Source organism: Telmatherina bonti (genome assembly GCF_933228915.1).
Source record: "Telmatherina bonti genome assembly, chromosome: 20".
NCBI classification, from domain to species: domain Eukaryota; kingdom Metazoa; phylum Chordata; class Actinopteri; order Atheriniformes; family Telmatherinidae; genus Telmatherina; species Telmatherina bonti.
In genome coordinates, this window is record NC_136618.1 from 1,649,193 (window position 1) to 1,676,876 (window position 27,684).

General features: G+C 59.8%; 1 protein-coding gene across 3 annotated transcripts in view; it reads right to left on the reverse strand.

Annotated features, from left to right (window-relative positions):
* Positions 1 to 27,684, reverse strand: part of LOC306770787 (copine-3-like) — a 47,555-nt gene that overhangs the window by 8,827 nt on the left and 11,044 nt on the right. For all 3 annotated transcript variants that reach the window (XR_013771747.1, XM_079259735.1, XM_079259734.1), the window contains exons 6-14: positions 19,273 to 19,353; positions 19,110 to 19,199; positions 18,428 to 18,526; positions 15,813 to 15,899; positions 15,576 to 15,635; positions 15,348 to 15,481; positions 10,324 to 10,378; positions 10,193 to 10,244; positions 9,932 to 10,065 (exon numbers count right to left, since the gene is read on the reverse strand). Coding sequence is in view for 2 of the 3 variants with exons in the window: in XM_079259735.1 (XP_079115861.1) it covers positions 9,932 to 10,065; positions 10,193 to 10,244; positions 10,324 to 10,378; positions 15,348 to 15,481; positions 15,576 to 15,635; positions 15,813 to 15,899; positions 18,428 to 18,526; positions 19,110 to 19,199; positions 19,273 to 19,353 (792 nt within the window). In the remaining variant the exon portion in view is untranslated. The remainder of the gene's footprint in view (positions 1 to 9,931; positions 10,066 to 10,192; positions 10,245 to 10,323; positions 10,379 to 15,347; positions 15,482 to 15,575; positions 15,636 to 15,812; positions 15,900 to 18,427; positions 18,527 to 19,109; positions 19,200 to 19,272; positions 19,354 to 27,684) is intronic.

A 27,684-nucleotide genomic window follows, 5' to 3' on the forward strand; every position in this document is an offset into this window, starting at 1 on the left:
TTGGATAAAAGTGTCTAAATGACTGTAGAATAGAAATAGAATAGAATAGAATAGAATGGAATGACGTGTCGCCATGACAACAGCCCATCATCAGGCTGCTCAGGTGTTTCCTCCACCTGCAGATACAGAACATGAAGTGATGGTTGGAGATAAAATGCTCCCCAATGTGGCTTATCTGTCCCTGCTGGTGGACATGGAACATGGAGACTCTGGACTCCAGTCCGGCACCTTCCAAAGGGAAGGGACTGACAGGTCGGGTCCGCTCCTTTTCCCAACCCAGAGCAGAGGAACAGAACGATGTTCTCCACAGCCAGACGTGGTGTAGCGGCCATCGGGCAGATGGAGGCAGGTGGAGGTGCCTCCATGCCCAGGAGGAAACCTGTTGTACAGCTGCAGATGTCTGCAGATAGTGGAGACGCTACATAACATGCTACTAAATGGTAACGTGTCCCGTTCAGCTGCGACCAGCGCTGTTGTCCCCGACCTCCAACCATCATGTTGGAACCAAACTGCGGCCAAACGTCTAGAAGTGATGCAACACATCAGAGGAGGAGAATTCTCATTTATTCACAGGTTTATCTTTGGTGTGGTTTCTGTCAGGGTGGTGTTTATTCCTCTCCATCTCCTGCACCTCCTCCTTCATGGCAGTTATTGGTTCCTCTGCGAGGACACCGCAGCTAGGACACAAGGTGGAACCACTGCCCCCCCCCCCCCCGACCACATCTGCAGCGCTGCAGTAAATAAACTGACTCCAGTAAATAAACTGGAGTCAGAGACGTCTCATTTATGTCCGTTCATTTTATAATCTGAAACCAAGGAATGAAGCACTTCCAGCATCATCTGGAGCATTTTGTTCCAGCGTATCTCTGGATTCCTTCATTTTCCCGCCAGCTTCTAATCTGTGGGAGTGGGCAGCGCCCCCCCTTCCTCCTCCTGTGGACCAAGATGCACTTTCTCCCTACATTTTACTGTCTGACCACTTTATTTGTCCTTTCTGGATAAGTCCGGTGGTCTGATGAGACGCTGACAGCATCTGTCCCCTGCTGACCTCCTCTGTCTTTCTGCTGGTGCTGATGTCCATCCCGTCTCCACCAGATAAAATACTTTTACATTTTACAGCTTTATCTGTTAGAATTTCTTCCTCATTTTCCACAAAATTCCTCTTTTTTCCTGCAGAACCGTCATGGAAATGAGATGGATTAATATTTATCAGGGCGTCGGCCTGACCTTTTATGGCCAACATGTGGGCGTGGCCAGATGTTTCCTCACCGTGTTAAACTTCCTGTTTTTTCTGATTTATGAAGGAAACAGACGTGGGACGTGCTGCTTTGTACATCGGGAAGTTTTCTTGCACCGCATTTCCTGGTTTCTGTACGTACACCGCCTGGAGTCATCGTTGCTACGCACAGTTTGATAAATGAGGCCCCAGATCACCTGCAGACCAGATCACCTCCAGACCAGATCACCTGCAGACATGATCACCTGCAGACCAGATCACCTGCAGACCAGATCACCTCCAGACCAGATCACCTGCAGACCAGATCACCTGCAGACCAGATCACCTCCAGACCAGATCACCTGCAGACCAGATCACCTGCAGACCAGATCACCTCCAGACCAGATCACCTGCAGACCAGATCACCTGCAGACCAGATCACCTCCAGACCAGATCACCTGCAGACCAGATCACCTGCAGACCAGATCACCTGCAGACCAGATCACCTGCAGACCAGATCACCTCCAGACCAGATCACCTGCAGACCAGATCACCTGCAGACCAGATCACCTGCAGAGCAGATCACCTGCAGACATGATCACCTGCAGACCAGATCACCTCCAGACCAGATCACCTGCAGACCAGATCACCTGCAGACCAGATCACCTCCAGACCAGATCACCTCCAGACCAGATCACCTGCAGACATGATCACCTGCAGACCAGATCACCTGCAGACATGATCACCTCCAGACCAGATCACCTCCAGACCAGATCACCTGCAGACATGATCACCTGCAGACCAGATCACCTCCAGACCAGATCACCTGCAGACCAGACCAGATCACCTCCAGACCAGATCACCTCCAGACCAGATCACCTGCAGACATGATCACCTGCAGACCAGATCACCTGCAGACCAGATCACCTGCAGACCAGATCACCTGCAGACCAGATCACCTCCAGACCAGATCACCTGCAGACATGATCACCTGCAGACCAGATCACCTGCAGACCAGATCACCTCCAGACCAGATCACCTGCAGACATGATCACCTGCAGACCAGATCACCTCCAGACCAGATCACCTCCAGACCAGATCACCTGCAGACCAGATCACCTGCAGACCAGATCACCTCCAGACCAGATCACCTGCAGACCAGACCAGATCACCTGCAGACCAGATCACCTGCAGACCAGACCAGATCACCTGCAGACCAGATCACCTCCAGACCAGATCACCTGCAGACCAGACCAGATCACCTGCAGACCAGATCACCTGCAGACCAGACCAGATCACCTGCAGACCAGATCACCTGCAGACCAGATCACCTCCAGACCAGATCACCTGCAGACCAGATCACCTGCAGACCAGATCACCTCCAGACCAGATCACCTGCAGACCAGATCACCTGCAGACCAGATCACCTCCAGACCAGATCACCTGCAGACCAGATCACCTGCAGACCAGATCACCTCCAGACCAGATCACCTGCAGACCAGATCACCTGCAGACCAGATCACCTGCAGACCAGATCACCTCCAGACCAGATCACCTGCAGACCAGATCACCTCCAGACCAGATCACCTGCAGACCAGATCACCTGCAGACCAGACCAGATCACCTCCAGACCAGATCACCTCCAGACCAGATCACCTGCAGACCAGATCACCTGCAGACCAGATCACCTGCAGACCAGATCACCTCCAGACCAGATCACCTCCAGACCAGATCACCTCCAGACCAGATCACCTGCAGACCAGATCACCTGCAGACCAGATCACCTGCAGACCAGATCACCTGCAGACCAGATCACCTGCAGACCAGATCACCTCCAGACCAGATCACCTCCAGACCAGATCACCTCCAGACCAGATCACCTGCAGACCAGACCAGATCACCTCCAGACCAGATCACCTCCAGACCAGATCACCTGCAGACCAGACCAGATCACCTGCAGACCAGATCACCTCCAGACCAGATCACCTGCAGACCAGATCACCTCCAGACCAGATCACCTCCAGACCAGATCACCTGCAGACCAGATCACCTCCAGACCAGATCACCTGCAGACCAGATCACCTCCAGACCAGATCACCTCCAGACCAGATCACCTGCAGACCAGATCACCTCCAGACCAGATCACCTGCAGACCAGATCACCTCCAGACCAGATCACCTCCAGACCAGATCACCTGCAGACCAGATCACCTGCAGACCAGATCACCTCCAGACCAGATCACCTGCAGACCAGATCACCTGCAGACCAGATCACCTCCAGACCAGATCACCTGCAGACCAGATCACCTCCAGACCAGATCACCTGCAGACCAGATCACCTGCAGACCAGATCACCTGCAGACCAGATCACCTCCAGACCAGATCACCTGCAGACCAGATCACCTCCAGACCAGATCACCTGCAGACCAGATCACCTGCAGACCAGATCACCTCCAGACCAGATCACCTGCAGACCAGACCAGATCACCTGCAGACCAGATCACCTGCAGACCAGATCACCTCCAGACCAGATCACCTCCAGACCAGATCACCTGCAGACCAGACCAGATCACCTCCAGACCAGATCACCTCCAGACCAGATCACCTCCAGACCAGATCACCTGCAGACCAGACCAGATCACCTCCAGACCAGATCACCTCCAGACCAGATCACCTGCAGACCAGATCACCTGCAGACCAGATCACCTCCAGACCAGATCACCTCCAGACCAGATCACCTGCAGACAAGATCACCTGCAGACCAGATCACCTGCAGACCAGATCACCTCCAGACCAGATCACCTGCAGACCAGATCACCTGCAGACCAGATCACCTGCAGACCAGATCACCTGCAGACCAGATCACCTGCAGACCAGACCAGATCACCTCCAGACCAGATCACCTCCAGACCAGATCACCTCCAGACCAGATCACCTGCAGACCAGATCACCTGCAGACCAGACCAGATCACCTGCAGACCAGATCACCTCCAGACCAGATCACCTGCAGACCAGATCACCTCCAGACCAGATCACCTGCAGACCAGATCACCTCCAGACCAGATCACCTCCAGACCAGATCACCTGCAGACCAGATCACCTCCAGACCAGATCACCTGCAGACCAGATCACCTGCAGACCAGATCACCTCCAGACCAGATCACCTGGAGACCAGACCAGATCACCTGCAGACCAGATCACCTCCAGACCAGATCACCTGCAGACCAGATCACCTCCAGACCAGATCACCTCCAGACCAGATCACCTGCAGACCAGATCACCTCCAGACCAGATCACCTGCAGACCAGATCACCTCCAGACCAGATCACCTGCAGACCAGATCACCTGCAGACCAGATCACCTGCAGACCAGATCACCTGCAGACCAGATCACCTCCAGACCAGATCACCTCCAGACCAGATCACCTCCAGACCAGATCACCTGCAGACCAGATCACCTGGAGACCAGACCAGATCACCTGCAGACCAGATCACCTCCAGACCAGATCACCTGCAGACCAGATCACCTCCAGACCAGATCACCTCCAGACCAGATCACCTGCAGACCAGATCACCTCCAGACCAGATCACCTGCAGACCAGATCACCTCCAGACCAGATCACCTGCAGACCAGATCACCTGCAGACCAGATCACCTGCAGACCAGATCACCTGCAGACCAGACCAGATCACCTCCAGACCAGATCACCTGCAGACCAGATCACCTCCAGACCAGATCACCTCCAGACCAGATCACCTGCAGACCAGATCACCTCCAGACCAGATCACCTGCAGACCAGACCAGATCACCTCCAGACCAGATCACCTGCAGACCAGACCAGATCACCTCCAGACCAGATCACCTCCAGACCAGATCACCTGCAGACCAGATCACCTGCAGACCAGATCACCTGCAGACCAGATCACCTGGAGACCAGACCAGATCACCTGCAGACCAGATCACCTCCAGACCAGATCACCTGCAGACCAGATCACCTGCAGACCAGATCACCTCCAGACCAGATCACCTGCAGACCAGATCACCTCCAGACCAGATCACCTCCAGACCAGATCACCTGCAGACCAGACCAGATCACCTCCAGACCAGATCACCTGCAGACCAGATCACCTGCAGACCAGATCACCTCCAGACCAGATCACCTGCAGACCAGATCACCTGCAGACCAGATCACCTCCAGACCAGATCACCTCCAGACCAGACCAGATCACCTCCAGACCAGATCACCTGCAGACCAGATCACCTGCAGACCAGATCACCTGCAGACCAGATCACCTGCAGACCAGATCACCTCCAGACCAGATCACCTGCAGACCAGATCACCTCCAGACCAGATCACCTCCAGACCAGATCACCTGCAGACCAGATCACCTGCAGACCAGATCACCTCCAGACCAGATCACCTGCAGACCAGATCACCTCCAGACCAGATCACCTGCAGACCAGATCACCTGCAGACCAGATCACCTCCAGACCAGATCACCTGCAGACCAGATCACCTCCAGACCAGATCACCTGCAGACCAGATCACCTGCAGACCAGATCACCTCCAGACCAGATCACCTCCAGACCAGATCACCTGCAGACCAGATCACCTGCAGACCAGATCACCTGCAGACCAGATCACCTCCAGACCAGATCACCTCCAGACCAGATCACCTGCAGACCAGATCACCTCCAGACCAGATCACCTGCAGACCAGATCACCTGCAGACCAGATCACCTGCAGACCAGATCACCTCCAGACCAGATCACCTGCAGACCAGATCACCTGCAGACCAGATCACCTCCAGACCAGATCACCTGCAGACCAGATCACCTGCAGACCAGATCACCTGCAGACCAGATCACCTGCAGACCAGATCACCTCCAGACCAGATCACCTGCAGACCAGATCACCTGCAGACCAGATCACCTGCAGACCAGATCAACTGCAGACCAGATCACCTCCAGACCAGAACTGACCTCACCAGCAGCTGTGTGATGTAGATCAGAATCCAGACATTCAGGAACGAGAATCTTTCAGTCTGAAGGTTTCAAGCCGTTTCTGAGGCTCCAGGACTCCAGCTGACCAATCAGAACTGTTATCCACACACCTGCACCAATCAGAAAGAAGCTGGGCAGAAATGCATCATGGGCTTCCTGTTGGGGTCCCATCCGGCTCGGTGGAGACGCCGCCCTCTCCTGACCTGTTCGGGGTTCCTCCGGAGCATCATGATTTGGCTGAGGTATGAAGATTAAGGCTCTATCTCTGCCGCTTCACAGACCGTATGACTGTGCCATCGACCTTCTGCCCAAAGCCCGGCTCAGCCAGTCTGAACCTGAGCAGGAGGCCATGCAGCAGTACATTTCAGTATTATCCGGCCCTCCACTTCTTCTATCGTGGACAAATGAAATCACCATTAAGAACAAGTATCCTCTGCCTCTGACGAACTCTGCTTTTGAAGTCCAACAGGAAGCCCAGATTTTCACTAAGCTGGATCCACGCAGCGCCTATCGACTTGTGGCGATGAGTGGAAGACCGCCTTCAACACACCCCTTGGACACTTTGAGTATCCTGTAATGACGAATGCACCCGCTGTGTTTCAGTGTTTAGTCAATGATGTCCTTCTAGACTTTCTCCTCCGCTTTGTGTTCATCTATTTGGAGGATAATTTGATTTTCTCCCCAGTCTGGCCGAACATAGGCGGCATGTTCGGCTGGTCCTGCTTCGGCTCCTGGAGAACCGCCTGTTTGTGGAGGCTGAGAAATGTAACTTTCACACTAATTCTGTGTCCTTCCTTGGTTTTGTGGTGGCGGGGGGGGAGTTGAGACCTGACCCCGACAAGGTAAAGGCTGTACTGGAGTGGCCTACCCCCTCCACCCGCAAACAGCTTCAATGTTTTCTTGGCTTTGCTCATTTTCTTTGTCGTTTCATTCGTAACTATAGTTCTGTTGCTGCTCCCCAAACTGCTCTCACCTGGCCTTCTGTCTCTTTCCGTTGGTCAGCTGGTGCAGATGCTGCTTTTGAACGGCTGAAGACTCTGTTTACCTCTGCGCCTGTCCTGATTCAGCCGGACCCTTCCTACCAGTTCATTGTTGAGGTTGATGCATCTGAGTGTGGAGTCGGTGCTGTCCTTTCCCAGCGCTCTGACGGGAAACTCCACCTTTGTGTCTTCTTTTCTAGGCAGCTGCTTCCAGCTGAACAACACTACGATGTGGGGAACAGAGAGCTCCTGGCCATTAAACTGGTTTTGGAGGAATGGAGGCACTGGCTGGAGGGGGCAGAACACCCTGTCATGGTCTGGACCAATCATAAGAAATTAGCCTACATCCTGAGGGCTAAAGAGCTGAACTCTCTCCTGGTCTCTGCAGGTCTCTGCAGGTCTCTCCTGGTCTCTCCTGGTCTCTGCAGGTCTCTGCAGGTCTCTGCAGGTCTCTGCAGGTCTCTGCAGGTCTCTCCTGGTCTCTGCAGGTCTCTCCTGGTCTCTCCTGGTCTCTGCAGGTCTCTGCAGGTCTCTCCTGGTCTCTGCAGGTCTCTGCAGGTCTCTGCAGGTCTCTCCTGGTCTCTGCAGGTCTCTGCAGGTCTCTCCTGGTCTCTGCTGGTCTCTCCTGGTCTCTGCAGGTCTCTCCTGGTCTCTGCAGGTCTCTGCAGGTCTCTGCTGGTCTCTGCAGGTCTCTGCTGGTCTCTCCTGGTCTCTGCAGGTCTCTGCAGGTCTCTCCTGGTCTCTCCTGGTCTCTGCAGGTCTCTGCAGGTCTCTGCTGGTCTCTCCTGGTCTCTGCAGGTCTCTGCAGGTCTCTCCTGGTCTCTCCTGGTCTCTGCAGGTCTCTGCAGGTCTCTCCTGGTCTCTGCAGGTCTCTCCTGGTCTCTCCTGATCTCTGCAGGTCTCTGCAGGTCTCTCCTGGTCTCTGCAGGTCTCTGCAGGTCTCTGCTGGTCTCTGCAGGTCTCTCCTGGTCTCTGCAGGTCTCTGCAGGTCTCTGCTGGCCTCTCCTGGTCTCTGCAGGTCTCTGCAGGTCTCTCCTGGTCTCTGCAGGTCTCTGCAGGTCTCTGCAGGTCTCTCCTGGTCTCTCCTGGTCTCTGCTGGTCTCTGCTGGCCTCTCCTGGTCTCTGCAGGTCTCTCCTGGTCTCTCCTGGTCTCTGCAGGTCTCTGCAGGTCTCTCCTGGTCTCTGCAGGTCTCTCCTGGTCTCTGCAGGTCTCTCCTGGTCTCTCCTGGTCTCTCCTGGTCTCTGCAGGTCTCTCCTGGTCTCTGCAGGTCTCTCCTGGTCTCTGCAGGTCTCTGCAGGTCTCTGCTGGTCTCTCCTGGTCTCTCCTGGTCTCTGCAGGTCTCTGCTGGTCTCTCCTGGTCTCTGCAGGTCTCTGCAGGTCTCTGCTGGTCTCTGCAGGTCTCTGCTGGTCTCTCCTGGTCTCTCCTGGTCTCTGCAGGTCTCTGCAGGTCTCTCCTGGTCTCTCCTGGTCTCTGCAGGTCTCTGCTGGTCTCTGCAGGTCTCTCCTGGTCTCTCCTGGTCTCTGCAGGTCTCTGCAGGTCTCTCCTGGTCTCTCCTGGTCTCTGCAGGTCTCTGCAGGTCTCTGCAGGTCTCTGCAGGTCTCTCCTGGTCTCTGCAGGTCTCTGCTGGTCTCTCCTGGTCTCTGCAGGTCTCTGCAGGTCTCTCCTGGTCTCTCCTGGTCTCGCCTGGTCTCTGCAGGTCTCTGCAGGTCTCTCCTGGTCTCTCCTGGTCTCTCCTGGTCTCTCCTGGTCTCTGCTGGTCTCTCCTGGTCTCTGCAGGTCTCTGCTGGTCTCTGCAGGTCTCTGCAGGTCTCTGCAGGTCTCTGCTGGTCTCTCCTGGTCTCTGCAGGTCTCTGCAGGTCTCTCCAGGTCTCTCCTGGTCTCTCCTGGTCTCTGCAGGTCTCTGCTGGTCTCTGCTGGCCTCTCCTGGTCTCTGCAGGTCTCTGCAGGTCTCTCCTGGTCTCTGCAGGTCTCTGCAGGTCTCTCCTGGTCTCTCCTGGTCTCTGCAGGTCTCTGCTGGTCTCTGCAGGTCTCTCCTGGTCTCTCCTGGTCTCTGCAGGTCTCTGCAGGTCTCTGCTGGCCTCTCCTGGTCTCTGCAGGTCTCTGCAGGTCTCTCCTGGTCTCTCCTGGTCTCTGCAGGTCTCTGCAGGTCTCTCCTGGTCTCTCCTGGTCTCGCCTGGTCTCTGCAGGTCTCTGCAGGTCTCTCCTGGTCTCTCCTGGTCTCGCCTGGTCTCTGCAGGTCTCTGCAGGTCTCTCCTGGTCTCGCCTGGTCTCTGCAGGTCTCTGCAGGTCTCTCCTGGTCTCTCCTGGTCTCTGCAGGTCTCTCCTGGTCTCTCCTGGTCTCTGCAGGTCTCTGCAGGTCTCTGCTGGCCTCTCCTGGTCTCTGCAGGTCTCTCCTGGTCTCTGCAGGTCTCTGCAGGTCTCTGCAGGTCTCTGCAGGTCTCTCCTGGTCTCTCCTGGTCTCTCCTGGTCTCTGCTGGTCTCTCCTGGTCTCTGCAGGTCTCTCCTGGTCTCTGCAGGTCTCTGCAGGTCTCTGCTGGTCTCTCCTGGTCTCTCCTGGTCTCTGCAGGTCTCTGCAGGTCTCTGCAGGTCTCTGCAGGTCTCTCCTGGTCTCTCCTGGTCTCTCCTGGTCTCTGCTGGTCTCTCCTGGTCTCTGCAGGTCTCTGCTGGTCTCTCCTGGTCTCTGCTGGTCTCTGCAGGTCTCTGCAGGTCTGCAGATGAGGTGTGGACTCACCGAGGCGGCTGGCTGCTCCAGGGCCTGTCTGGCGAACTGAGCCACATGGTTGATGATGGGGGAGAAGTTTGTGGGTCCGTAAAGCTTCACCTGAGGAAGGCACTGCTGATAAGCTGCAAGAACTCCTTCCACACCTGGAAGACACAGAAACAGAGCTGGCGAGAAGACTAACAGGTTCTGGATCCATCCGGAAGCCCACCAGGGGTCTACATCACAGTAAGAAGCTGCAGGTCCACCGAGAGGACAAACTGCAGACATTACCTGCACAGAAAGGATCTGATGGCTGGAAGTTTAAGGGAAACTCGTGGCTGACCTGCAAACACAAACATCTGCTGATGTGATCCAGGAGCAGCAGATGAACCAGAACAACATGCAGACATATCTGTCGTCACCTGCCACGTTGGAGGGACCTGAGCGCCGAAACCAAAGGCAGGGAACATCTTGTCACTGTCCAAGGAGACAAAGCAGACATTAACGTCCCACATGTCCCAACGAGCAGACACTTTGCAAAGCTGCTGGTGAGTCCAGAGACATTTCCCAACATGACGGACGGGAGGACACGTGACAGACGGGAGGACACGTGACGGACGGGAGGACACCTGACGGACGGGAGGACACCTGACGGACGGGAGGACACGTGACGGACGGGTGGACACCTGACGGACGGGAGGACACGTGACGGACGGGAGGACACGTGACAGACAGGTGGACACCTGACGGACGGGTGGACACCTGACGGACGGGAGGACACGTGACGGACGGGAGGACAGCTGACGGACGGGTGGACACGTGACGGACAGGTGGACACCTGACGGACGGGAGGACACGTGACGGACGGGAGGACACGTGACGGACGGGAGGACACGTGACGGACGGGAGGACAGCTGACGGACGGGAGGACACGTGACGGACAGGTGGACACCTGATGGACGGGAGGACACGTGACGGACAGGAGGACACCTGACGGACGGGAAGACACGTGACGGACGGGAGGACACGTGACGGACAGGTGGACACCTGACAGACGGGAGGACACCTGACGGACGGGTGGACACCTGACGGACGGGTGGACACGTGATGGACAGGAGGACACGTGACGGACGGGAGGACACGTGACGGACGGGAGGACACCTGACAGACGGGAGGACACCTGACGGACGGGTGGACACGTGATGGACGGGAGGACACGTGACGGACGGGAGGACACGTGACGGACGGGAGGACACGTTACGGACAGGTGGACACCTGACGGACGGGAGGACACGTGACGGACGGGAGGACAGCTGACGGACGGGAGGACACGTGACGGACAGGTGGACACCTGACGGACGGGAGGACACGTGACGGACAGGTGGACACCTGACGGACGGGAGGACACCTGACGGACGGGAGGACACCTGACGGACGGGAAGACACGTGACGGACGGGAGGACACGTGACGGACGGGAGGACACCTGACAGACGGGAGGACACGTGACGGACGGGAGGACACCTGACGGACGGGAGGACACCTGACGGACGGGAGGACACCTGACGGACGGGAGGACACGTGACGGACGGGAGGACACCTGACGGACGGGAGGACAGCTGACGGACGGGAGGACACGTGACGGACGGGAGGACACGTGACGGACGGGAGGACACCTGACGGACGGGAGGACACGTGACGGACGGGAGGACACCTGACGGACGGGAGGACACGTGACGGACGGGAGGACACCTGACGGACGGGAGGACACCTGACGGACGGGAGGACACGTGACGGACAGGAGGACAGCTGACGGACGGGAGGACACCTGACAGACGGGAGGACACGTGACGGACGGGAGGACACCTGACGGACGGGAGGACACGTGACGGACAGGTGGACACCTGACGGACGGGAGGACACGTGACGGACGGGAGGACACCTGACGGACGGGAGGACACCTGACAGACAGGTGGACACCTGACGGACGGGAGGACACGTGACGGACGGGAGGACACCTGACGGACGGGAGGACACCTGACGGACAGGTGGACACCTGACGGACGGGAGGACACGTGACGGACGGGAGGACACGTCACGGACGGGAGGACACGTGACGGACAGGAGGACACGTGATGGACGGGAGGACACCTGACGGACGGGAGGACACGTGACGGACGGGAGGACACGTGACGGACGGGAGGACACGTGACGGACGGGAGGACACGTGACAGACAGGTGGACACCTGACGGACGGGAGGACACCTGACGGACAGGTGGACACCTGACGGACGGGAGGACACGTGACGGACGGGAGGACACGTCACGGACAGGAGGACACGTGATGGACGGGAGGACACCTGACGGACGGGAGGACACGTGACGGACGGGAGGACACGTGACGGACGGGAGGACACGTGACGGACAGGTGGACACCTGACGGACGGGAGGACACCTGACGGACGGGTGGACACCTGACGGACGGGAGGACACGTGACGGACGGGAGGACACGTCACGGACGGGAGGACACGTCACGGACGGGAGGACACGTCACGGACGGGTGGACACCTGACGGACGGGAGGACACGTGACGGACGGGAGGACACCTGACGGACGGGAGGACACGTGACGGACGGGAGGACACCTGACGGACGGGAGGACACCTGACGGACGGGAGGACACGTGACGGACGGGAGGACACCTGACGGACGGGAGGACACGTGACGGACGGGAGGACACGTGACGGACGGGAGGACACCTGACGGACGGGAGGACACGTGACGGACGGGAGGACACCTGACGGACGGGAGGACACCTGACGGACGGAAGGACACGTGACGGACGGGAGGACACCTGACGGACGGGAGGACACCTGACGGACGGAAGGACACCTGACGGACGGGAGGACACCTGACGGACGGGAGGACACGTGACGGACGGGAGGACACCTGACGGACGGGAGGACACCTGACGGACGGGAGGACACCTGACGGACAGGAGGACACCTGACGGACAGGTGGACACCTGACGGACGGGAGGACACGTGACGGACGGGTGGACACGTGACGGACGGGAGGACACCTGACGGACGGGAGGACACCTGACGGACGGGAGGACACGTGACGGACGGGAGGACACGTGACGGACGGGAGGACACCTGACGGACGGGAGGACACCTGACGGACGGGAAGACACGTAACGGACGGGAGGACACCTGACGGACGGGAGGACACCTGACGGACGGGAGGACACGTGATGGACGGGAGGACACCTGACGGACGGGAGGACACGTGACGGACGGGAGGACACGTGACGGACGGGTGGACACCTGACGGACAGGTGGACATCTGACGGACGGGAGGACACCTGACGGACGTGAGGACACGTGACGGACGGGAGGACACGTGACGGACGGGAGGACACCTGACGGACGGGAGGACACGTGATGGACGGGAGGACACCTGACGGACGGGAGGACACGTGACGGACGGGAGGACACCTGACGGACGGGAGGACACGTGATGGACGGGAGGACACCTGACGGACGGGAGGACACGTGACGGACGGGAGGACACCTGACGGACGGGAGGACACCTGACGGACGGGAGGACACGTGACGGACGGGTGGACACCTGACGGACGGGAGGACACCTGACGGACGGGTGGACACGTGACGGACGGGAGGACACCTGACGGACGGGAGGACACGTGACGGACGGGTGGACACCTGACGGACGGGAGGACACCTGACGGACGGGAGGACACCTGACGGACGGGAGGACACGTGACGGACAGGTGGACACCTGACAGACGGGAGGACACCTGACGGACGGGTGGACACGTGATGGACGGGAGGACACCTGACGGACGGGAGGACACCTGACGGACGGGTGGACACGTGACGGACGGGAGGACACCTGACGGACGGGAGGACACGTGACGGACGGGAGGACACGTGACGGACGGGTGGACACCTGACGGACGGGAGGACACGTGACGGACGGGTGGACACCTGACGGACGGGAGGACACCTGACGGACGGGAGGACACGTGACGGACGGGTGGACACCTGACGGACGGGAGGACACCTGACGGACGGGAGGACACGTGACGGACAGGTGGACACCTGACAGACGGGAGGACACCTGACGGACGGGTGGACACGTGATGGACGGGAGGACACCTGACAGACGGGAGGACACCTGACGGACGGGAGGACACGTGACGGACGGGTGGACACCTGACGGACGGGAGGACACCTGACGGACGGGAGGACACCTGACGGACGGGAGGACACGTGACGGACAGGTGGACACCTGACAGACGGGAGGACACCTGACGGACGGGTGGACACGTGATGGATGGGAGGACACGTGACGGACGGGAGGACACGTGACGGACGGGAGGACACCTGACGGACGGGAGGACACGTGAGGGACGGGAGGACACCTGACGGACGGGAGGACACGTGACGGACGGGAGGACACCTGACGGACGGGAGGACACGTGAGGGACGGGAGGACACCTGACGGACGGGAGGACACCTGACGGACGGGAGGACACGTGACGGACAGGTGGACACCTGACAGACGGGAGGACACCTGACGGACGGGAGGACACGTGACGGACGGGAGGACACCTGACGGACGGGAGGACACGTGACGGACAGGTGGACACCTGACGGACGGGAGGACACGTGACGGACGGGAGGACACCTGACGGACGGGAGGACACCTGACGGACTGGAGGACACCTGACAGACAGGTGGACACGTGACGGACGGGTGGACACGTGACGGACGGGTGGACACGTGACGGACGGGAGGACACGTGACGGACTGGAGGACACCTGACAGACAGGTGGACACGTGACGGACGGGTGGACACGTGACGGACGGGTGGACACGTGACGGACAGGTGGACACGTGACGGACGGGAGGACACCTGACGGACGGGAGGACACGTGACGGACGGGAGGACACGTGACGGACGGGAGGACACGTGACGGACGGGAGGACACCTGACGGACGGGAGGACACGTGACGGACGGGTGGACACGTGACGGACAGGTGGACACGTGACGGACGGGAGGACACGTGACGGACGGGAGGACACCTGACAGACGGGAGGACACGTGACGGACGGGAGGACACGTGACGGACGGGAGGACACGTGACGGACGGGAGGACACCTGACAGACGGGAGGACACGTGACGGACGGGAGGACACGTGACGGACGGGAGGTGCTCACCACGTCTCATTCCACCATGGTTCTGGTAAAAACTTAATTCCTGCTGCTGCTCATCAACAAGCAGGCGTGTTAGTCTGCACACGTATGACCTAGTATTCATTGACTCCTTCCTTCCAGGTTTTAATCTCCATTTTCAGCTGGTTTTGGGTGTATGAGCAGGTGGATCTGTGGATGGATGAACGCGGGGGGGGACCCACCTGTCGTAGTCCTGGACCACAGCTCCGACGGCCCAGATAGCAGCCAGGTACTCGTTGTAGCCCTGAGGGTTGATGTAGTGCAGGGAGGTGGGCAAGCGGGGGTCTCCGTTGGAGCCTGTGAAATCTATGGCAATCTAAGGCCAGCATGAGGCGGGAAACCACAAACAGAAATCAAAGTAAATACAATAAATGTAGATATGAAGAAGATCTTCATCAGGCAGAACTCACAGTGAAGTTAATCTGACATCCACCCATGATGTAGTCCAGGAAGGTGTAGTCCCTCACCACCTGCAGGAGACACAAGAGGTCGTCCATCTGCCGTGTCCTGGGTTCAGATTAACCCGTACCCCCGCACGGTGATGTCGTGGTGTGATGTCATGGCGTGATGTCATGGTGTGATTTTTTCTGATTCGACAGTGAAGTCATGTGAAGGTGATGATGTCATGTGTCCTCTCTGAGATGTACCTTGACCTGTTTGATGATGATGATTCCAGAGTTTTTATATCCTCGTTTTCTCTGCTTCTTGCTGTTGTTGATGCAATCGAACTCGGCCTGAAACACAGGATACATCTTTCCCATCATCTGCTTCTCATCCAGAGACCCCAGGACGCCAGGACCGGAACGCCGGGACCGGAACGCCGGGACCGGAACGCCGGGACCGGGACGCCGGGACCGGAACGCCGGGACCGGGACGCTGGGACCGGAAGGCGGGACCGGGACGCTGGGACCGGAACGCCGGGACCGGGACGCTGTGACCGGGACGCTGGGACCGGAAGGCGGGACCGGGACGCTGGGACCGGAACGCTGGGACCGGAAGGCGGGACCGGGACGCTGGGACCGGAAGGCGGGACCGGGACGCCTGGACCGGGACGCCGGGACCGGAAGGCGGGACCGTGACGCCAGGACCGGAACGCCGGGACCGGAACGCCGGGACCGGGACGCTGGGACCGGAACGCCGGGACCGGGACGCTGGGACCGGAAGGCGGGACCGGGACGCTGGGACCGGAACGCCGGGACCGGAACGCCGGGACCGGGACGCTGGGACCGGAAGGCGGGACCGGGACGCTGGGACCGGAACGCCGGGACCGGGACGCTGGGACCGGGACGCTGGGACCGGAAGGCGGGACCGGGACGCTGGGACCGGAAGGCGGGACCGGGACGCCTGGACCGGGACGCCGGGACCGGAAGGCGGGACCGTGACGCCAGGACCGGAACGCCGGGACCGGAACGCCGGGACCGGGACGCTGGGACCGGAACGCCGGGACCGGGACGCTGGGACCGGAAGGCGGGACCGGGACGCTGGGACCGGAACGCCGGGACCGGAACGCCGGGACCGGGACGCTGGGACCGGAAGGCGGGACCGGGACGCTGGGACCGGAACGCCGGGACCGGGACGCTGGGACCGGGACGCTGGGACCGGAAGGCGGGACCGGGACGCTGGGACCGGAAGGCGGGACCGGGACGCCTGGACCGGGACGCCGGGACCGGAAGGCGGGACCGTGACGCCAGGACCGGAACGCCGGGACCGGAACGCCGGGACCGGGACGCTGGGACCGGAACGCCGGGACCGGGACGCTGGGACCGGAAGGCGGGACCGGGACGCTGGGACCGGAACGCCGGGACCGGAACGCCGGGACCGGGACGCCGGGACCGGAACGCCGGGACCGGGACGCCGGGACCGGAAGGCGGGACCGGGACGCTGGGACCGGAAGGCGGGACCGGGACGCCGGGACAGGGACGCCAGGACCGGGACGCCGGGACCGGAAGGCGGGACCGTGACGCTGGGACCGGAACGCCGGGACCGGAACGCCGGGACCGGGACGCTGGGACCGGAAGGCGGGACCGGAAGGCGGGACCAGGACGCTGGGACCGGAAGGCGGGACCGGGACGCTGGGACCGGAAGGCGGGACCGGGACGCTGGGACCGGAAGGCGGGACCGGGACGCCGGGACCGGGACGCCAGGACCGGAAGGCGGGACCGGGACGCCTGGACCGGGACGCCGGGACCGGAAGGCGGGACTGTGACGCCAGGACCGGAACGCCGGGACCGGAACGCCGGGACCGGAACGCCGGGACCGGGACGCCGGGACCGGGACGCCGGGACCGGAACGCCGGGACCGGGACGCTGGGACCGGAAGGCGGGACCGGGACGCTGGGACCGGAACGCCGGGACCGGAACGCCGGGACCGGGACGCTGGGACCGGAAGGCGGGACCGGGACGCCAGGACCGGAAGGCGGGACCGGGACGCCTGGACCGGGACGCCGGGACCGGAAGGCGGGACCGTGACGCTGGGACTGGAACGCCGGGACCGGAACGCCGGGACCGGGACGCTGGGACCGGAAGGCGGGACCGGAAGGCGGGACCGGAAGGCGGGACCGTGACGCTGGGACCGGAACGCCGGGACCGGAACGCCGGGACCGGGACGCTGGGACCGGAAGGCGGGACCGGAAGGCGGGACCAGGACGCTGGGACCGGAAGGCGGGACCGTGACGCTGGGACCGGAAGGCGGGACCGGGACGCTGGGACCGGAAGGCGGGACCAGGACGCTGGGACCGGAAGGCGGGACCGTGACGCTGGGACCGGAAGGCGGGACCAGGACGCCTGGACCGGGACGCCAGGACCGGAAGGCGGGACCGGAAGGCGGGACCGGGACGCTGGGACCGGAAGGCGGGACCAGGACGCTGGGACCGGAAGGCGGGACCGGAAGGCGGGACCGGGACGCTGGGACCGGAAGGCGGGACCAGGACGCTGGGACCGGAAGGCGGGACCGGAAGGCGGGACCAGGACGCTGGGACCGGGACGCCAGGACCGGAAGGCGGGACCAGGACGCTGGGACCGGAAGGCGGGACCAGGACGCTGGGACCGGAAGGCGGGACCAGGACGCTGGGACCGGAAGGCGGGACCGTGACGCTGGGACCGGAAGGCAGGACCGGAAGGCGGGACCAGGACGCTGGGACCGGAAGGCAGGACCGGAAGGCGGGACCGTGACGCTGGGACCGGAAGGCGGGACCGTGACGCTGGGACTGGAAGGCGGGACCGGAAGGCGGGACCGGGACGTGTGCAGTCTGGACGGAGCTCACCGCGTATGACTGTGCCGCCTGCTGGATCTGGCTCAGACTGGTCTGGAAGGAGCCGATGAAGTCGTGGGAGCCGCTGTTGTTGTGGTCGTAACAGTCCACCTGGTTCAGGTTGCAGAAGAAAAACAGGGTCAGGCAGTTTTCACCGGACCGTTAAGTCAGATCTGTCCAACGGATGGACGTCAAACAGGACCATCTATCCATCAGACCGCATGGGACAGAAAGCATGCCATGAAAGAAGCTTCCAGAAACACACAGAGAGGTCTGCAGACCTCTTTAGAGACCAGGAACTAGTGGAACTGACACCACCTAGCAACATGCTAAAGCAACTGGGCCCGACTGGCACATGGAGACCGGCCCGTCAGGTGACCCAACTGACATGCATCTTTTCATTTTAAGTTGCTGAGACACACAGATCTGAACCAGGTAAGTAGAGTCTAACAACGGGCCGGTCTCCACAGAACTGGATCTACTCATGACAGATGTGATGTGTCCAGGACTTCCCATGTACCGATGGACACGGCGTCCCTCACTGTAACTCACATGAGCGGTTGCCTGGTAACCATCTCATCCTGATCAGCTGGCTTTGAGTCGGAGGATAAAAACAAACAGAAACATAAAAACTGGATTCCAGACTTCAACCCTTCCATCAAACACGACGAAATGCTTCGAAAGCCGTTTTTACCTTGATTGGTTTCTCCACGTCGCCTCCGCAAAGGGCCTGCAGCGGGATCCGGAACGGCCGCCATGTTGGATTGAGGTTGCTTTTCACCACCTGAAGGACAGGTAAGGCCGTCAGGTAACCATAGCAACACGCTGCAGGTGAAACCTGCAATGTGAATAGATACCTCCGTCCTGTGAGCCAGCTGCCATCCTGTTTCCGTCTGCTTGAAGAATTCCAGGAACGGATCAGACTTCCCAAAAAAATCCTGAAAAAGGAATGTTTGTGACATCAGCATGACATGGCGACAAGGTGGCGACAAGGTGGCGACAAGGTGGCGATAATGTGGCGACAAGGTGGCGACAAGGTGACGACAAGGTGACGACAAGTTGGCGACAAGGTGACGACAACATGGAGACAACGTGGCGACAAGGTGGAGACAACGTGGAGACAAGGTGGCAACAAGGTGGCGACAAGGTGGCGACAAGGTGGTGATAATGTGGCGACAAGGTGGTGATAATGTGGCGACAAGGTGGCGACAAGGTGGCGACAAGGTGGTGATAATGTGGCGACAAGGTGGTGATAATGTGGCGACAAGGTGGCGACAAGGTGACGACAACATGGAGACAACGTGGCGACAAGGTGGAGACAACGTGGAGACAAGGTGGCGACAAGGTGGCGACAAGGTGACGACAACATGGAGACAACGTGGCGACAAGGTGGCGACAAGGTGGAGACAACGTGGAGACAAGGTGGCGACAAGGTGGCGACAAGGTGGCGACAAGGTGACGACAACATGGAGACTACGTGGCGACAAGGTGGAGACAACGTGGAGACAAGGTGGCGACAAGGTGGCGACAAGGTGACGACAAGGTGGAGACAACATGGAGACAACGTGGCGACAAGGTGGAGACAACGTGGAGACAAGGTGGCGACAAGGTGGTGACAACGTGGAGACAACGTGGCGACAAGGTGGAGACAACGTGGAGACAAGGTGGCGACAAGGTGGAGACAACATGGAGACAACGTGGCGACAAGGTGGAGACAACGTGGAGACAAGGTGGCGACAAGGTGGCGACAAGGTGGCGACAAGGTGGAGACAACATGGAGACAACGTGGAGACAACGTGGCGACAACGTGGAGACAAGGTGGCGACAAGGTGGCGACAACGTGGAGACAACGTGGCGACAAGGTGGCGACAACGTGGAGACAACGTGGCGACAAGGTGGAGACAACGTGGAGACAAGGTGGCGACAACATGGAGACAACGTGGCGACAAGGTGGAGACAACGTGGAGACAAGGTGGCGACAACATGGAGACAACGTGGCGACAAGGTGGAGACAACGTGGAGACAAGGTGGCGACAAGGTGGCGACAAGGTGACGACAACATGGAGACAACGTGGCGACAAGGTGGAGACAACGTGGAGACAAGGTGGCGACAAGGTGGCGACAAGGTGACGACAACATGGAGACAACGTGGCGACAAGGTGGCGACAACGTGGAGACAAGGTGGCGACAAGGTGACGACAACATGGAGACAACGTGGCGACAAGGTGGCGACAACGTGGAGACAAGGTGGCGACAAGGTGGCGACAAGGTGACGACAACATGGAGACAACGTGGCGACAAGGTGGAGACAACGTGGAGACAAGGTGGCGATAATGTGGCGACAAGGTGGCGACAAGGTGGAGACAACGTGGAGACAAGGTGGCGACAAGGTGGAGACAACGTGGAGACAAGGTGGCGACAAGGTGGCGACAACGTGGAGACAAGGTGGAGACAAGGTGGCGACAAGGTGACGACAACATGGAGACAACGTGGCGACAAGGTGGAGACAACGTGGAGACAAGGTGGCGACAAGGTGGCGACAAGGTGGCGATAATGTGGCGACAAGGTGGCGACAAGGTGGCGACAAGGTGGAGACATCGTGGCGACAACGTGGAGACAACGTGGCGACAAGGTGGCGATAATGTGGCGACAAGGTGGCGAAAAGGTGGCGATAATGTGGCGACAAGGTGGTGATAATGTGGCGACAAGGTGGCGACAAGGTGGCGACAAGGTGGCGAAAAGGTGGCGATAATGTGGCGACAATGTGGTGATAATGTGGCGACAATGTGGCGACAAGGTGGCGACAAGGTGGCGATAATGTGGCGACAAGGTGGCGACAATGTGGTGATAATGTGGCGACAATGTGGCGAAAAGGTGGCGATAATGTGGCGACAATGTGGCGACAAGGTGGAGACAACGTGGAGACAACGTGGCGACAACGTGGCGACATCGTGGAGACAACGTGGCGACAAGGTGGAGACAACGTGGAGACAATGTGGCGACAACGTGGAGACAATGTGGCGACAACGTGGCGACAACGTGGCGACAACGTGGCGGCAACGTGGCGACAACGTGGAGACAACGTGGAGACAACGTGGCGACAACGTGGCGACAACATGGCGACAACATGGCGACAAGGTGGAGACAACGTGGCGACAACGTGGAGACAACGTGGCGACAACGTGGCGACAAGGTGGAGACAACGTGGCGACAAGGTGGAGACAACGTGGAGACAACGTGGAGACAACGTGGAGACAACGTGGCGACAACGTGGCGACAACGTGGCGACAACGTGGCGACAAGGTGGAGACAACGTGGAGACAACGTGGCGACAACGTGGAGACAACGTGGCGACAAGGTGGCGACAAGGTGGAGACAACGTGGCGACAACGTGGCGACAACGTGGAGACAACGTGGCGACAAGGTGGAGACAACGTGGCGACAAGGTGGCGACAACGTGGCGACAACGTGGAGACAACGTGGCGACAACGTGGAGACAACGTGGCGACAAGGTGGCGACAACGTGGAGACAACGTGGCGACAAGGTGGCGACAAGGTGGCGACAAGGTGGAGACAACGTGGCGACAAGGTGGCGACAACGTGGCGACAACGTGGCGACAAGGTGGCGACAACGTGGAGACAACGTGGAGACAACGTGGAGACAACGTGGAGACAACGTGGCGACAAGGTGGCGACAACGTGGAGACAACGTGGCGACAAGGTGGCGACAACGTGGAGACAACGTGGCGACAAGGTGGCGACAAGGTGGCGACAAGGTGGAGACAACGACAAGGTGGAGACAACGTGGAGACGACGTGGCGACGACGTGGAGACAACGTGGAGACGACGTGGAGACAACGTGGAGACAACGACAAGGTGGAGACAACGTGGAGACGACGTGGCGACGACGTGGAGACAACGTGGTGACAAGGTGGAGACAACGTGGAGACGACGTGGCGACAACATGGAGACAAAGTGGCGACAACGTGGCGACAAGGTGGAGAAAAGTTGTAGACAACGTGGAGACAACGTGGAGAAAAGTTGTAGACAACGTGGCGACAACGTGGCGACAACGTGGCGACAACGTGGCGACAACGTGGCGACAACGTGGAGACAACGTGGAGACAACGACAAGGTGGAGACAACGTGGAGACGACGTGGCGACGACGTGGAGACAACGTGGCGACAACGTGGTGACAAGGTGGAGACAACGTGGAGACGACGTGGCGACAACATGGAGACAAAGTGGCGACAACGTGGCGACAAGGTGGAGAAAAGTTGTAGACAACGTGGAGACAAGGTGGCGACAACGTGGCGACAACGTGGCGACGACGTGGCGACGACGTGGCGACAAGGTGGCGACAAGGTGGCGACGACGTGGCGACGACGTGGCGACGACGTGGCGACAAGGTGGCGACAACGTGGCGACAACGTGGCAACGACGTGGCAACGACGTGGAGACAACGTGGAGACAACGTGGAGACGACGAGACGACGTGGCGACAAGGTGGCGACAACGTGGCGACAACGTGGAGACAACGTGCCGACAAGGTGGAGACAACGTGGCGACAACGTGGAGACAACGTGGCGACAAGGTGGAGACAACGTGGCGACAACGTGGAGACAACGACAAGGTGGAGACAACGTGGCGACAACGTGGTGACAACGTGGAGACGACGTGGCGACAACGTGGCGACAAGGTGGAGACAACGTGGCGACAACGTGGAGACAACGTGGAGAAAAGTTGTAGACAACGTGGCGACGATGTGGCGACGACGTGGCGACGACGTGGCGACGACGTGGCGACAACGTGGCGACAAGGTGGAGACAACGTGGAGACAAGGTGGCGACAACGTGGAGACAAGGTGGAGACAACGTGGCGACAAGGTGGAGACAACGTGGAGACAATGTGGCGACAACGTGGAGACAATGTGGCGACAACGTGGCGACAACGTGGCGACAAGGTGGAGACAACGTGGCGACAACGTGGAGACAACGTGGCGACAAGGTGGAGACAACGTGGAGACAATGTGGCGACAACGTGGAGACAATGTGGCGACAACGTGGCGACAACGTGGAGACAACGACAACGTGGCGACAACGTGGAGACAACGACAACGTGGAGACAACGTGGCGACAAGGTGGAGACAACATGGCGACAACATGGAGACAACGTGGCGACAAGGTGGAGACAACGTGGCGACAAGGTGGAGACAACGTGGCGACAAGGTGGCGACAACGTGGAGACAACGTGGCGACAAGGTGGAGACAACGTGGCGACAAGGTGGAGACAACGTGGCGACAACGTGGAGACAAGGTGGCGACAACGTGGAGACAATGTGGCGACAACGTGGCGACAAGGTGGAGAAAAGTTGTAGACAACGTGGTGACAACGTGGCGACAACGTGGAGACAACGTGGAGACAACGTGGCGACAAGGTGGAGACAACGTGGAGACAACGTGGCGACAAGGTGGCGACAACGTGGAGACAACGACAAGGTGGCGACAAGGTGGAGACAACGTGGAGACAACGTGGCGACAAGGTGGAGACAACGTGGAGACGACGTGGCGACGACGTGGAGACAACGTGGTGACAACGTGGCGACAACGTGGTGACAACGTGGAGACGACGTGGCGACAACATGGAGACAAAGTGGCGACAACGTGGCGACAAGGTGGAGACAACGTGGCGACAACGTGGAGACAACGTGGCGACAAGGTGGCGACAAGGTGGAGACAACGTGGAGACAACGTGGCGACAACGTGGCGACAACGTGGAGACAACGTGGCGACAAGGTGGAGACAACGTGGCGACAAGGTGGCGACAACGTGGCGACAACGTGGAGACAACGTGGCGACAACGTGGAGACAACGTGGCGACAAGGTGGCGACAACGTGGCGACAAGGTGGAGACAACGTGGCGACAAGGTGGAGACAACGTGGCGACAAGGTGGCGACAAGGTGGCGACAAGGTGGAGACAACGTGGCGACAACGTGGAGACAACGTGGCGACAACGTGGCGACAAGGTGGCGACAACGTGGAGACAACGTGGCGACAAGGTGGCGACAACGTGGAGACAACGTGGCGACAAGGTGGCGACAACGTGGAGACAACGTGGCGACAAGGTGGCGACAAGGTGGCGACAAGGTGGAGACAACGACAAGGTGGAGACAACGTGGAGACGACGTGGCGACGACGTGGAGACAACGTGGAGACGACGTGGAGACAACGTGGAGACAACGACAAGGTGGAGACAACGTGGAGACGACGTGGCGACGACGTGGAGACAACGTGGCGACAACGTGGTGACAAGGTGGAGACAACGTGGAGACGACGTGGCGACAAGGTGGAGAAAAGTTGTAGACAACGTGGAGACAAGGTGGCGACAACGTGGCGACAACGTGGCGACGACGTGGCGACGACGTGGCGACAAGGTGGCGACAACGTGGCGACGACGTGGCGACGACGTGGCGACAAGGTGGCGACAACGTGGCGACAACGTGGCAACGACGTGGCAACGACGTGGAGACAACGTGGAGACAACGTGGAGACGACGAGACGACGTGGCGACAAGGTGGCGACAAGGTGGCGACAACGTGGCGACAACGTGGAGACAACGTGCCGACAAGGTGGAGACAACGTGGCGACAACGTGGAGACAACGTGGCGACAAGGTGGAGACAACGTGGCGACAACGTGGAGACAACGACAAGGTGGAGACAACGTGGAGACGACGTGGCGACGACGTGGCGACGACGTGGAGACAACGTGGCGACAACGTGGTGACAACGTGGAGACGACGTGGCGACAACGTGGCGACAAGGTGGAGACAACGTGGCGACAACGTGGAGACAACGTGGAGAAAAGTTGTAGACAACGTGGCGACGATGTGGCGACGATGTGGCGACGACGTGGCGACGACGTGGCGACAACGTGGCGACGACGTGGCGACAACGTGGCGACAAGGTGGAGACAACGTGGAGACAAGGTGGCGACAACGTGGAGACAAGGTGGAGACAACGTGGCGACAAGGTGGAGACAACGTGGAGACAATGTGGCGACAACGTGGAGACAATGTGGCGACAACGTGGCGACAACGTGGCGACAAGGTGGAGACAACGTGGCGACAACGTGGAGACAACGTGGCGACAAGGTGGAGACAACGTGGAGACAATGTGGCGACAACGTGGAGACAATGTGGCGACAACGTGGCGACAACGTGGAGACAACGTGGAGACAACGTGGCGACATCGTGGCGACAACGTGGAGACATCGTGGAGACAAGGTGGCGACAAGGTGGCAATAATGTGGCGACAAGGTGGTGATAATGTGGAGACAACGTGGAGACATCGTGGCGACAACGTGGAGACAAGGTGGCGACATCGTGGCGACATCGTGGCGACAACGTGGCGACAACGTGGAGACAACGTGGCGACAACGTGGCGACAAGGTGGAGACAACGTGGAGACATCGTGGCGACAACGTGGAGACAAGGTGGCGACATCGTGGCGACAACGTGGCGACAACGTGGTGACAACGTGGAGACAACGTGGCGACAACGTGGCGACATCGTGGCGACAAGGTGGCGACATCGTGGCGACATCGTGGCGACAACGTGGCGACAACGTGGAGACAACGTGGCGACAACGTGGCGACATCGTGGCGACAACGTGGCGACAACGTGGCGACAACGTGGAGACAACGTGGAGACAACGTGGCGACAACGTGGCAATGACGTGGAGACAACGTGGAGACAACGTGGCAACGACGTGGAGACAACGTGGAGACGACGAGACGACGTGGCGACAAGGTGGAGACAACGTGGCAACGACGTGGAGAAAAGTTGTAGACAACGTGGCGACAACGTGGCGGCAACGTGGCGACAACGTGGAGACAACGTGGAGACAACGTGGCGACAACGTGGCGACAACGTGGCGACAACGTGGCGACAAGGTGGCGACAAGGTGGAGACAACGTGGCGACAACGTGGAGACAACGTGGCGACAACGTGGCGACAAGGTGGAGACAACGTGGCGACAAGGTGGCGACAACGTGGCGACAACGTGGCGACAACGTGGCGACAACGTGGCGACAACGTGGCGACAAGGTGGAGACAACGTGGAGACAACGTGGCGACAACGTGGAGACAACGTGGCGACAAGGTGGCGACAAGGTGGAGACAACGTGGCGACAACGTGGAGACAACGTGGCGACAAGGTGGCGACAAGGTGGAGACAACGTGGAGACAACGTGGCGACAACGTGGCGACAACGTGGAGACAACGTGGCGACAAGGTGGAGACAACGTGGAGACAACGTGGAGACAACGACAAGGTGGAGACAACGTGGAGACAACGTGGCGACAACGTGGAGACAACGTGGCGACAAGGTGGCGACAAGGTGGAGACAACGTGGCGACAACGTGGAGACAACGTGGCGACAAGGTGGCGACAAGGTGGAGACAACGTGGAGACAACGTGGCGACAACGTGGCGACAACGTGGAGACAACGTGGCGACAAGGTGGCGACAAGGTGGAGACAACGTGGAGACAACGTGGAGACAACGTGGCGACAACGTGGAGACAACGTGGCGACAAGGTGGCGACAAGGTGGAGACAACGTGGCGACAAGGTGGAGACAACGTGGCGACAAGGTGGCGACAACATGGCGACAACGTGGCGACAAGGTGGCGACAACGTGGAGACAACGTGGAGACAAGGTGGAGACGACGTGGAGACAACGTGGCGACAAGGTGGAGACAACGTGGCGACAACGTGGAGACGACGTGGAGACAACGTGGCGACAACGTGGAGACAACGTGGCGACAAGGTGGCGACAAGGTGGCGACAAGGTGGAGACAACGACAAGGTGGAGACAACGTGGAGACGACGTGGCGACGACGTGGAGACAAGGTGGAGAAAAGTTGTAGACAACGTGGAGACAACGTGGAGAAAAGTTGTAGACAACGTGGCGACAACGTGGCGACAACGTGGCGACAACGTGGCGACAACGTGGAGACAACGTGGAGACAACGACAAGGTGGAGACAACGTGGCGACAACGTGGTGACAACGTGGCGACAACGTGGTGACAAGGTGGAGACAACGTGGAGACGACGTGGCGACAACATGGAGACAAAGTGGCGACAACGTGGCGACAAGGTGGAGAAAAGTTGTAGACAACGTGGAGACAACGTGGAGAAAAGTTGTAGACAACGTGGCGACAACGTGGCGACAACGTGGCGACAACGTGGCGACAACGTGGAGACAACG